The sequence below is a fragment of the Loxodonta africana genome, chromosome 6 (genome assembly GCF_030014295.1).
Source record: "Loxodonta africana isolate mLoxAfr1 chromosome 6, mLoxAfr1.hap2, whole genome shotgun sequence".
Lineage (NCBI taxonomy): Eukaryota > Metazoa > Chordata > Mammalia > Proboscidea > Elephantidae > Loxodonta > Loxodonta africana.
The window spans coordinates 55,560,200-55,574,110 of record NC_087347.1 but is presented as its reverse complement, the minus strand read 5'-3'; the positions used below and the strand labels follow the sequence as shown (position 1 = coordinate 55,574,110).

At 38.1% G+C, this 13,911-nt stretch overlaps 1 protein-coding gene across 4 annotated transcripts in view; it reads right to left on the bottom strand.

Annotated features, from left to right (window-relative positions):
• STAT4 (signal transducer and activator of transcription 4) overlaps window positions 1–13,911 on the bottom strand; it is a 96,924-nt gene that overhangs the window by 17,658 nt on the left and 65,355 nt on the right. For all 4 annotated transcript variants that reach the window (XM_064286883.1, XM_023542682.2, XM_003406163.4 and 1 more), the window contains exons 11-14: window positions 10,992–11,051; window positions 10,676–10,693; window positions 10,493–10,586; window positions 8,412–8,456 (exon numbers count right to left, since the gene is read on the bottom strand). In XM_064286883.1, the coding sequence (XP_064142953.1) occupies window positions 8,412–8,456; window positions 10,493–10,586; window positions 10,676–10,693; window positions 10,992–11,051 (217 nt within the window). The remainder of the gene's footprint in view (window positions 1–8,411; window positions 8,457–10,492; window positions 10,587–10,675; window positions 10,694–10,991; window positions 11,052–13,911) is intronic.

Below are 13,911 nucleotides of genomic sequence, written 5' to 3'. Positions count from 1 at the left end.
GAGGACAACCAGTCCATATTGGAGCAGGAGGATAAAGAGTTCCAGGAGGGATGGTACCAAAAAAAAAAAAAAAAGGAAGAAGAAAAAGAAATTCATAGATCAGTATATTTGGCCATATCGTGAGGAGTTTTTCTAGTTCTGAAGGAAAGTTTGAGGAACATTACGGACAGATACACACAAAATTTTAATCAAATGAAAAATTGAGGCAACTATTAAATCCAGGGAAAACTAAAAGTGATACAAGACTGGAAATACAATTACAGTATTAAAAAAAAAAATTCTTTTTTATACTACCCAACTGTGATCAGTTTTTATATAATCATAGCAATGTAAACATTGAAAATATTGATTAAACCAAGATATGTTATATAACAATACTGTAAAGATGCGGAAAATTTATATATATGGAAAGCTGGTACAAAAGAGCCATAGCTTGATCTCTTTTGTGGAAAGAATTCAGGAGTTAAATGTCTAAAATCCTTTAAAAATGAAGAAATGCCAGTATTGGCATGATATTTACTGCTCAAAACTTGATCCTCTGTGGGGAGTAGGACTTGGGGGAGTGGGACAGGCATTACTGTTTTTTTCTTGATGAAATCCTGCAGCACTTTGCTGTTCAGGGTGTGGCCCAGGACCAGCGGTACTAACATCATCAAAAAGATTTTTAGGTAAACAGCATCTCTGGCCCATCATAAGCCTTTTAACAAGATGCCGGTAGAATTCAGGAGGCAATTATACCCAACGTGGTGTATTCACTTTGTGTTTAGTCTCCAAAGAGATGTGGAAAAGTTGAAATGGTATAGAAAGCTTAATCAATTTAAAAAACAAGCCCTTTGAGAAGATGTAAACAGAAGTAAATTATCTAAACTAGAAAATTCAGGATAGAGGTGTAGTTGGAAGTGCCAGGGTCAGCTCTGGGAGAAAGAGTGATCTAATACTGATATGGGTTAATAAATCAGAATTAATTTCCATTCAATTTAAAAACAAAAATAGGTCTAATATGATAATGGTAGTCCTTGTGGCACAGCAGTTAAGCACTTGGCTGCTAACCAAAATGTTGGTGGTTTAAACCCACCCAGCGGTACAGGGGAGAAAGACCTAGCAATCTGCTCCAGAAAAGATCATAGCCTAGGAAATACTATAGAATCTCTATGAATTGAAATCAACTCAACAGCACCTAACAACAACAACAATATGGTAATATGAATAATAATTATATGAAGAAGACTTTATTGTTAATAAGGTATGTTAAACTTAGGATTTGTTGGAAGTAGTGAAAAACTCCTCTTTCCTTTTCACTAGGTATTGTGGTACCTCACCTTACCTGAGGGTAGCTAGATTGACTTGAATGGAATCACTTTTTACTGGGTTAGTAGAAAGTTACATATAATGAAAATTCCCCTTGAAAATCCCTTGCTGTTGTTGTGTGCCTTTGAGTTCTCTGACAATAGAACTGCCCCATAGGGTTTTCCTAGGCTGAAAACTTTATGTGAGCAGATCGCCAGGTCTCTCCTCCCGTGGAGCTGCTGGTGGGTTTGAACTGCTAACCTTTGGTTAGCAGCAGAGTGCTTAACATTGCTGAGACCACTCATGAAGTATAGTGCAGGATGGTCTCCCAGTGCATCTACATACCCAGCAGCCAGTTCCCTCTGTTTTTCTTTCACCCTTAAGTGTTGAAACAAATTGCTGGTTTTTTGGTTGAGCGTTATGAGACAAGTAGTTGGCTTCTGTTTAGGCACTAGGTTGAATAAAAATGTGTTTTTAAACAATAGAAATCTCACTGTCCTTTGGGGGCACTAGGCAAAGCACTGAGACCAACTGAGGAATCCACAACTCCCATTTCACATTCACCACTAAGTGCCTTTCACATTCACACTGAGTGCAACGGTGGATAGGACGGCACAAGCCTCTGCAGAACATTTGTGAGGCCTGAGGCAGGCATACAGATGGAGACGCATATACCATATGTCTAAATATTTAAACATTATAAATCAAGTTAACCAACTGTTAAAATATGGTCTAGGCTCTTGCCTTGACATATAAGATTTCAAATGACCTAATCTACCAGGTTTTAACTCCTCAGAGTTCCACTGGAACACGGTGGTGTGGAGAGAGTTGGCTCCTGGACCATGGTCCACCTGGAATGCCTATTGTGGCCCCTGGGCCTCTCCTGTGCCTAGTAATTTTTGCATTGATGTTTCCATCTGTGCTTCGGGGTTTTAGAAGTGGAAAAGAGGTCTTTTGGGCTGAGAACTATTGTTGCGTTGGAGCCCTGGCGGCATAGTGGTTAAGTACTATGACTGCTAACCAAAAGGCTGGCAGTTCAAATCTACTAGCCACTCATTGGAAACCCTATGGAGGCAGTTCTACTCTGTTCTACAGGGTCACTAAGAGTTGGAATCCACTTGACAGCAACGGGTTTTTTTTTGTTTGAACTCTGGGTGAGCACGTTGCCTTGACCACACATATTTCTTTCTTTGTAGGGAAGGGTGCAGCTGGAAGCAGCAAAGGGTGCTTTTTTTTTTTTTTTTTTTTGAGTATGAGGTCCCGTCCCTGATTCTAGCCTCTATAGCTTAATTTGTAGACTTAAATGTACTTATGATACGATCTTTTAAATCCTTCAGATAATTTAGTTAAAGCACCTGTCTCTTCACCATTCAAACTTTTCTCCAAGTTGAAAAGTGTGAGAAACCAAGACTCTACATTCAGAGACAGAGCAATGGCCCTCAGGATTGCCTACTAACTTGGAAAAAGGCTTCATTCTTTACATGTTAGTAAAATGAAACGGGAATGGTGAAAGGTTTTCTCAGTGATTCAAACTACAACAGAAACCAGTTTCTAATATTTACTTCAAAACCTTGACACAATTGTGAGGCACATTTAGAAAGAAATCCAGTAACGAAGCTGACATACAATCTACACAATGAGAAAAAGAGCTTTTGATAAATAGTAGATTCATTAATTTTCAAAGCTCAGAAGGCCATCAATAATCGTCTTCCTTATTCTTTCAGTGCAGTTCAAGCCAGAGACACTATATAATTTCACACTTCCAGGGTCCATGTCTTACAGACTGCAAAAATATCATAGACGAGATGCACCATTAATGTCTGAATGAAAAGCCATTTTTATCATCTAAGGTGATTGCAGATTTAAAATATCCATATTTATGATATTGATATTATATGGCACTGAATATTGGGTTGATTTTGCTGTACTTCTAAATAAAAGTACCCATTGGATAACCTGCTAAGAAATTGGAAAACTGGCCAAGCAGCTTGACCAGGACACCACGTGGAAAAAAGCACACAACCTAATGAAAGGTAGGTCCCGATGTCACCATATTCTTTTCTGTTTCCTCTGCTCAGTGCTTCATAGTACACCTTGGAAATTTAGAATATACTAGCAAATGGTTATGGCTTTTGAATTGAAAGAAAACTTCTGCTAAGAAAAATATGACTGGAATAAGAATGATTTTCATCCAACTGTCCAGCTTGTCTCTTCACAAGTTATAATCTGTGATGATGGTGCTCATGGAAAACTATGTGATATAGAAAATAACTAAAATAATCTATTCATCTAATGAATATTTATTGAGCACCTATTATGTGATAGAGTTAGTTGCTGGGGACAATGATAAGAACAACATCAACAACAAAATGGTAGGCCTTAATGACAAAATCATAAAAAAGAATGAAAAATTCAACTATATTCAGCCTGTAAAATAAGGCTGCTGTTCAGATGATATTATATGCAGAAAAGTCTAAGTTTTTTTAGTGCTATTCTTGTACCAATTTCTCCCTTAAAAAAACGTGTTGCAACTACTTAAATTAGTTCATAAGTAAATCAACTTCCTGTGAAAATGCTTGGGCTAGTTGGGGTCTGAGTAGTGTATTTGTGTTTGAGAACACTGAACCTTGAACAAACATCTGTTTGGCTATTCTGTTAAATGAAACGCAAGTCATCCAGGCTTTACTAATAGCTTCTTTGTGCTTCATGACTTTCCACCACATAAACAAAATTACCTAACACCTCAGTCTGTGGTTAAAACTGTTTTTTATCAGTTAAAAGCCTACTGACAAAGTACAAACTCAAGAGACTGCAATTCCAGCTTCCCTATTCAAACAGTTTTCACATTTCGACAATCGCTTTCTAGCTAAGTCCCTGCCAGATAAGGACATCTGGGGAAGGTTGCTTTCTGGGAATGTTTGTTTTATGGGGCACAGACTGATGATTTCAAAGTTTAGCCACATGCTAGGTGATGGAATTGTTTCTTCATTTTGACTCTTCCCAGGAAAGAACAAAGGTTGGAGAAAGAGGCAGGAATTGTTAACTATGAGTTTGTGGCAGCATGACTTCAGTTTCTTCAAGGGGCGTTGTGAAATTGCAAAGCAAATTCTTAAAATTAAATTCATTAAAAAAAAATCTTAAAGTCTCTTATTTTCTCTTGCACCTCTGATGATTATAGAATCTCAGTCAAAGAAGCCTAAGAGATTTTCTAGTCCAGTGGTTTTTAAATTTCTTAAACCTTGGAACATCCTTGAAAGGATATTTTCCACTTATGTTCCAGTATGTAACATTGATTGAAACAGGGGTTGGGGACGCAGAGTTCCACCTTCCACCAAGCCCCATATAGAGGTGGCTCCTGAGGCACCTCTTTGGTCTCTCTGAGCATTCTGGGAACAGCATGGGTATCCCTCCTCCTACCACACATATCTAAATGCAGGAGCCACTGTACATCCTGACAGGTCATTTCTTCTTCAATAATCTGAGCCAAATAACCACAGGGTACTGCAATTCTAAGAAGGGCGGGAATGGAGACCTTGGGGAAATGGATGATTCATAAGATCTTGGTATGTTCTCGATCATTAAAAAACTATCTAGCTCAAGTTCTCATAACCACACAAGCAGAACTGAAAAACCTGAAGTTGTGTGTGTATGTGGTGGGGGCAGGGGGCAGTGGAGTGGTTAGGAACCTGATATACAAAATCCTATGAAAGAGGCATACATAAATGGTGATCTGAGGTTTCAAGGGCCTGGAGCCAGAATATTGAAAAACTCAAAGGAGTCATGTCTCCAACCCAGCACTTCAGGGGTAGCAGCTTGTCTTAGGGCAGCTTTCTCACCTGTGCAAATACCTGCTCTTACAGAAGGGGCATCATGGCAGTCTAATAAGTAAGAGTCATAGCAAACGTCTGCAGAGCTCGTTATGGTTGACTTTCACACTCTCCATTCTCAAAGGATCTTCACAACAACTCTATGGAGTGTAGGTTAGCATTCTTGTCATTGTATAGATAAGGAAATTGGGAGTTAGAGGGATTATGTAGCCGGTGCAAAGTCAGCCTGCTTTTAAGAGGCAGAGCACACCACGGTGCTATTGCTATTACGCCACCAACACACAACAGAAATGCGAAAGGAAACATGGCAGACAAAGAAACGGTCGACAACATTTTCCGAAGAAGCATTGTTTTAAATTCTTTCTAAACTTTGAAATGATTCTGGGGCGCAGTAGCTACGTGATATCTGAGAGGGCAGGCGAAGTGTAGACAGGAGCAGAAGGAACTGGAGCAAAGGGGAAACAATGAGCTCCTTCATAGGAACCCCAGCAAGCCAAAGGCCTGTGACGGGAAAACAGGGAGATGCAGGGGTGGGGGGCGGTGGGAGTCAAGAGGGGAGCCAACCAACTCGGCCTCTCTCAGGAAAGGTTCTGTAAACCCAGAGGCGGCACAGCACAGTGGCCTAGAGCATGTCCAAGGGAACCAGATTGCAGCAATTAGAATCCTGAAGGCCCCGCCTCTTCCTGCACGTGTAGCCTTGAGTAAGTTGTGTGACTGCACTGTGTCTCAGTTTCCCTAACTGTGAAGTACGCATGACACTGATAGTAGTACCTTCTTCAGAGCATTGCTGGAAGAGTTACGTAAATCAATATTAGTGAAGCTCTTCGATTAGTGTCCGGTATATAGTAAATAACACACGAGGGTTTGTTTGTTAAATAAATTCTTATCAGGCTGTGAACTCCTGCCATACATAGCAGCACCTTTTTGAAACTTGAAAATGAGGTTATGATGTCCTGCTTCCTGCTTTCTCGAAAGTTTCGTTACCACAATCCCTGCCCGCCCTTGACTTTATGAACCCTACTTTATCACCATCTCTTTCCCCGTTATTTCCTAACCTTCCTTTGGTCACCCCTTCTGAGTAGTCGAGCCCCTGATTCCCTGACTCATCTTCCTAAACCCACCTCATGTATTTTGTGACTCTTCCACCGTTCTTGTAGCACATAAAACCATGTTCAAGCTTGAGGTTTGTTTTTAATGTACCTAGGTGTCATACTAAAATGCTATCAACAGGGGGAGCTCAAAGAATAGCTTAAAATAAAATTATCCTGATTTGGCAAGTCTGAAAAAAAGAAAAATCATTCTGACATGGCTGCAAGATTTTGTTATTGACTGGAAAATACGAGCAAATAAATTCAAAGTAATATAAGAAGACATAGTTAATAAGACAGTGGCTGGTTTTTCTATCTTAGAAGATGATTTACTGAGATTTCCATCTCTAGGGTTTTTTTGTTTGTTTTTAGGGAAATCCAAATAAAGATTTTTATTTTACATTCATAAGATGACAATGTACTGGGCAGTTGGGCTATTTATATTTACTCCCACTTGGTTTTTTTTTCTTAATGTAAAATAAGTTCAAAAGAATTGTGCTTAGCGTTTTCAGACTTAAACCCATTGCCGTCGAGTCAGTTCTGCCTCATAGACACTCTACAGGACAGAGTAGAACTGCCCCACAGGGTTACCAAGGAGAGCCTGGTGGATTTGAAATGCCGACCTTTTGGTTAACAGCCATAGCACTTAACAACTAAGCCACCAGGGTTTCCTTTTCAGACTTAATAAATAATATTTAGGAATGGCAAGCTGAATGAAACTCTGCCCAAAATTCCAATGAGGTGGGTGAAATGTGCTAATGCTTTACAAATGTTTAGAAAACCTTGATGGATTTTTATAAGGTAGGAGGAATAAAAAAAGCTCCCTCTTATTTGTATTAGTAGAAGACCCTTAAACTCAAAGGCCTGCTCTGGTGATTATCTTGTGCTGTAGAGATATGGTTAAGGGTATGAAGAATTCTTGGAGGGGAGAATGGTAGGGCATTTGACCTTTTGTGATGGATCTTTATGGTTTTGTGGGATGTTCTAGACTGATTGAACTTGAACGCTGGCTTTATAAAGTGCTTTTGTTCCAAATAATTTAAAGATCTGTCTCATAGGCACTATGACTAGAAAGCCACTAAACTGAATCCATTCAAACACACCAGAAATAGACCTCCCTGCTTTATCACTGCATCACGTGGGTGATCTGACATCCGTAGCATCTGGGAGCAGGCAGAATTGGGCAATACTACCCTGATCTCTTAGAGGGAAAAATGCAGTATTTCTGGGTCAGATTGTTTGTCAAGACTCACATTTTTAGAGTGTGAATTAAAACCCAGGCTTTCTAATTCTAAAAATGTAAGGAAAGAATAGATGCCTGGTCTAATAAATAGATGACTTCCCAGGTCACTTCTAATCCTGAATTCGACCAGCCCATCATTTACTGGGAGTCTCTAGGTTAACATGCTTGGCAGCTAGCCGAAAGGTTGGAGGTCAAGCCCACCCAAAAGTACCTGGGAAGAAAGGCCTGGCGATCTAGTTCCAAAAAAATCAGCCACTGAAAACCCTGACACACATGGGGTCACCATGAGTTGGAATCGACTCGACAGCAACTGGTTTATCATTTACTGACTCGAATGCAAGTGCTTGATCTGCTTCAGTTTGTTGTTTTAATCAGTTCATCCTGTGGAATAAAAACCTTAAATATAAGTGAGGGTTAACTGATACCAGAAAGTAATAAGGTTGTTTTCACCTGTGTTTTCTCATAATGGGTTCTGAGTTTTGAGCCTTACCTCATACCTGTGGGAAAATGAATGATTTTCATTTCTTTAGGACTGGCTTAAAAAATTATGGCACATCTGTAAAATGCGATATAAGGCAACCACTTTAAATCATATACTCCAAAAATGTTTAAAGTCATGGAAAACCGTTCATCATACACGGCTCTGTGAAAAAAGCAGGTTATAAAATACTGTGTATTCTGTATTTTTAAGAGTAATATATACCCAGATAAAAGACTGGAATGATGTGTTGTATACCAAAATGTTGATAGTCGTTTTCTTTTGAGAGTTTACTATATGCAAATTTTATTTTCTCCTTATTTTAAATTTCCCATACTATCTTCAAAACTGATTTTATTAAAAAAAATAATAAAGGGCAATTTAAGAATTTTGTAAAAATAAGATGTTATAGAATTGTATCCTAGAAAATTTCTCTGAAATTTATTTCTGAATTATTTCAGAAATAATGAATAGAAAATACTTCTTACCTCATTTCCTTTGCTTCCAGCACTGGATTTCATTTCCTTTGGTTGCTTTGTAAAATAAAATAACAGTGTTTAAATGGAGAAGCATTATCAGCTAAATGTCAAGCAGTCATACCTATTGTAGTGATTTTCTTGTCCACAATTTTGACTTCTACAACAGTAACCCAAAGATGTCTAACTTATTGAAACCTGAAATAGTTCCCCAGACTCAACAGAAAGGAGCTTTCTATCTCACCTGGTGGGGTGTCACTTTAGAAACTTTCATTGAGTTAAGTGAGCAAGTTGGTATACCATTTTTCAGCCAATAGTTTGAAAAGAGGAAATCGTCTGGGATCTCTTATAATGTTTTCAGTCTGCCACCGTGGAGGACTGAGCTAAACTGTGGCTGATGGCTCCTAACCCCTGTGAAACCAAGTCTAACACAGAGGACTGGCAAAATAAACTATGGGTCAGCGTGCCATACAGCACATTAAGCTGTTAAATGGCGTTATAGTAGAAGACAACTAACTTACTGACACAAAAAAAATTCATTATATAAATTACAAAATGGAAAAAGAAAATAAATGTATATAGCATACAATTTATTTAGGAAAAAAAGAATGAAAGCATAAAAGAAGCATGTTAATAGTGTTACCTTAAGGTACCTCAAGGTAGTGAGATTATAGGCGATTTTTAATTTTTAAGATTTTGTTTCTCTGATTTTCTACATTTACTTTTATTTTAAAATGTGATTAAAGTTATTATGCAAAACATAATATATATAAAAATACTTTGCAGCTAGAAGTGCACTGTAAAACCAAGGTTTTGCTATTTTATATAGGGTAGTTGCTGGAATAAGGACTTAACCATTTTTTGGTGCGCTCCGTGTCCTTTTTTTTCCACAGGCCTCTTTTGGGAGACAGGCACCTGTAAGTTAAGGGCCTCTTGCTGCTCTACCTGTTACCTATTATTGACAGTTCCTTGACAACAGGAATTGAGCCTAACTAAAAAGTGCTGATTACAAGAATGTAAAATGCATGGCTCCTCAATACATTTTATTTATTTAGCGGTCTCACTTGGGAGAGATTCAATTAAAAAAAAAAATGCACTCTTCAAAACTGAAGACCAAACAAAAATGAAAACCAGTGTTTGGAATTATATAAATTTGTGTTTGCAGATACCTTTCTGTTAACCTAGATTTTATCTTTTTTTTTTTTTTAAAAAGTAGACCTTTTGGTGCCCAAACACTCAGGTGAGGTACTTCTTAAATGTTGAAAACCAGACAAGTAACGTGCTTCTGGCAATAAAAGCAGTAGGCCTTTTGGGAATCTAAGAATTATGCAAATAAATAAATAAATAAATACATAAGAAAGGCAGGAAAAGAACTCTAGGTTAAGAGGAAGTGGTAAAAACAAGAAGCAACAGGATGGGGCTGGGTCAGAAGCTTTCTAGACATGCGAAGGCAGACTTGGCTACAGACATAATATTTCCCCAAATTATACTCCTGAACTGGAAGCACTTTTAGTCAGACATATTTTTATTGGCTGTCACTTCTCGGTGAAATCTAAAAATTGAAACCAGGAATGCCTATCCATTATAAAACAGATTATCTCTGCCATTAGCATAAAAAAAGATCAACTACTACATAACTTGGATACTACAACATCATGGAGTCCCTGGGTGGTACAAACGGTTAACGTGCATGGTTGCTACCCAAAAGGTTGGAGATTTGTGTCCACCCAGAGGCACCTCAGAAGAAAAGTCTGGCACCCTACTTGGGAAAAATCAGCCATTGAAAACTCTAGGGAGCACAGTTCTATTCTGACACACGGGGTCGCCATAAGTTGGAATCAACTCGACGGCAACTGGTATATAACTGGTACATCACCATTGTTAAGAACTCAGACTTTCTGACTTCAAGTTCAGTGCTCTTTCTACCATTTTAATTCTTTAACGATGGCATGTTTTGTTTATCAGTATGGGACTTAATCTCATATAACAAGCCATAAAGAAGAACATGTAGTGAATTATAAGGGCTATTAGTAAAGATGTACCTGATTTAGAAAAAAAAATGAAAGTTTCTGTAATTTTACTGGCAAACTCACCAAATGTCGAAATTCCACTGAGAGACTTCCATTAGAAGATTCTTCAATGGACATGGCTTTGACATGAGTTCCACAGAGAACAAATCTTCGATTGCTGGAGAGGAAATCTTAGCTATTTACATGGTCACAGGTAAAATGTACTTACAAGAACAACAAAAAAATTCTGCAAAGTAAATGTCTTACCTTAGAGTTGAAACATTCCTGTAAAACCAAGAAGATTCTTGAAATGAGCTATTTAATAGATCTAGTAAAAGCATTCTATCATACTTTAGAGGATGGTCTAAAATTTCATTTGAAATCTTTACAGTAAATTTTTTTTTTACTAAGTCCTCATTCGAGCTCTGGTAAATATTTGAATTTGAAAGTCAAATATTTGAAGTACATTGATATGTAATGGTAAAGGAATGAATTATAAAGTTGAAAATCATTCTATAATATCGGCGCAAGTCATTAAAAACATCTTACATTTTCCCTTTTCAAAATGAAATGAAAAACTTACTTGTCAATTGATGCTTTAACCTTTACCTGATAGTTTAGCTCTGGCAACTTTATTAGTAGCCTGGAAAGAAACATCAATAAAGAATCAAAGATCAACTTTAAAGTGTTACAGGCATTTAAATACTTTAAATTTAACTATATTTATGGCATATACATACAAATCCAACTTACAATGTCTACATTTGTGCATTAATGTGTTTTAAAAGCATACAATTCCTCTTTAGTTTGCCATGTTACCAATGAATGTTGACATCAGCCACTTAATATGATTATTTACAAACACTTGGAAAGTGTTTCCAAATGTTGGAAATTTGACATGTATTGGATAATACATTGGACAGGTTAGGAAAATAGCTGCATCTTTTGGCCAAAACTCAAGTTTTGGCTAAAATATATAAATATAAGAAAAATGATTTGAAAATCTATTAATAAGGCTCCATTTTATACTTGCATTATGAAAAACAATAATTTGTAAGCTTAGTAAAACTAAGTGTTTTGATGACAACTATTTTATGATGAAAATACTGAGAAAGGTTATGCATCTGGTAGATTATGTACAATCCCAATTCAAATGCACTTGTAATCTTTAAACATGCTATATTTCAGTAACAGTAAAAGTGTTCATAACTAGAAAAGACCTAACTTCAAACATTACAAGTGATTGAAGTTCAGAATAACAATTCTTTTAATTCCTTCTTCTGATGTCAGCTCCTCCTTTTTTTTTTTGCTTTCCCCAGCTCCTTAGAGCTGTATCTTCTGATGTCCCCTATCTGTGGGTTTTGTGTCAGTTTCTGAGATACTCACTCACTCACTCATTTACTTATTCAGCATGTATTGAGCTCCTGATACATACCCGGCATGACTCTAGGTACTGGGAACTATAGAGAAGTGAAGATGGGGAAGGGAGAAATGTGGACACGGCTATAATTAAAAGGAAGGAGTCCAGCCAAACAAATGAAATACAAAGAATATAGTGATAAGCTACTAATTAGCATTAGAGAAATATAACCATAGATAATGGACATTCCCAACAAAAGGGTAAGTAGAATGTAGCAAAGGTTCATTAAATGTTCTGAACAAGGCACAGCATTGGTTTCAGGCTTTGGGGTAGGATAAGTGTGCAGCAGTTGTTAGCAATGGAAAGTTAAGAAGAAGGATGGTCAAAGTTAAGAAGAAGAGGGAAGATGTTTTCCTTCTCTGTCTTGCTTTCAGTCCTACTTTAGGAAAGTTCTGATAAATGGTAAGAAGCTGTTAACTAACAGTGGAGGCCCCTGCCATCTCTGCCTTTGGAGTAGGAGGGTGCAGTGCCATGATAGGGAGGAGTTTTAGGGAAAACCTTGAATAGTAAGTAAAGGACCATCTATCAAGACAGTGGGGAGCAGGGTTCAGAAAGAATGATGGGGATCCAACAGTCAGGTGGGAGAGGAGGGCAGAACACCTAAACCAGGGACTAATGACCTATTTCCCTGGCAACCAGTTCAAACGTGCAAGGTGCTGATTCAGGGATCTCTTCCATTCAGAATTCTTTGCCGAGTAATTCCTACTTATCTTCCTTTTCAGCCCAGAGAGCATCTTAGACTCACCATATCACCTACGGGAGTTTCTCAAGGAAAAGTAGGATGTCCTCCACCTCTCCATCATATTTCCCTTTGTTGTTACTGTCCTCTGGCTTATACAGAGATGAGGGGGATAGGAATAAACAACTCTTGAAAAGAATGAACTTTCAAAAGGAAACCTTACTTCTGCCTTCTGTTTTTGGTTCTTAAATCTTGGTGTAACGCTCACACAAAGGAACTGATTAAGAACTTTAGTTAAGAATTTTGAAATTCAAACTAAAGACAAACACTTTCTTTTAAAAAATGGAGTTCCAATAGTGATATGTGATCAGGAAGCCTATCATGGGACCCCTAAACCACTCTTTACCTTGGAATCATCACCTTTTGATGCATTAATCTTTCAGTGGTTACCTGTTGTTGTTGCTATGTGCCGTTGAGTCAATTCCGATTCATAGCGACCCTATAGGACAGAGTAGAACTGCCCCACAGGGTTTCCAAGGAGCCACTGGTGGATTCAAACTGCCAAACTTTTGGTTAGCAGCCCAGCTCTTAACTTTTGTGCCACCAGGGTTAGTGATCAGGAATTTAAAGATTTAGGTATTCGTACTTGAGCCATGATGGGAATTTTTGAAAGAACTCAAAATCATTTTAAGTGTCAATAGAGAAAAATGTAAGTTTTATTGCTCATGGACAGGATTAAATACACAGACATAGCAGAGCAACAGTAACACAAAAGTCTGCATCTTTAAATCAGGGTACATAGTAAGGATACACTGAAAATTGTGGTGTTAAGAGTCTTGGTGGAAAATCCAATAAGCTAGCTACGAGGTAATCACAGGGGAAGAATGTGCCACCGTATTTCCTGGATAGGGTATTCAAGGCCTTCCACCGTCTGCCCCGATCTGTCTTCTCAATTCTATTATCCTGTTCTACAGTATCACAAAACAGATCCAGGAAGCCTTTATTTCTCTTGTCTTACTGTCCTACAATTCTCCTCCCTTCCCCTCTCTGCTCTTCCGTCACAACCCTTCTCTCACAGTGGTCATAAAGCTTTCCAATCTCTCCAGCCTTCTCTCAAGTCAGCCTTTCCAGCTGTTAGTTCCTATTGCCCAATATCATACTTTTGTGCTAATATATATCCCTTATCTACACTGTCATGCTCTTGACAAGCAAGGTCCTCATCTTAACATTTCTGTGGGTATTTACCTTACCTTGGAGTCCCTGCATGGCCCAAATGGTTAGGCATTTGGCTGCTAACTGAAAGTCCACACAGAGGCACCTTGGAACAAAGTTCTGGCAACCTACTTCTGAAAAATCAACCATTGTAAACGCTGTGGAACACAGTTCTACTCTGACACACAGGGA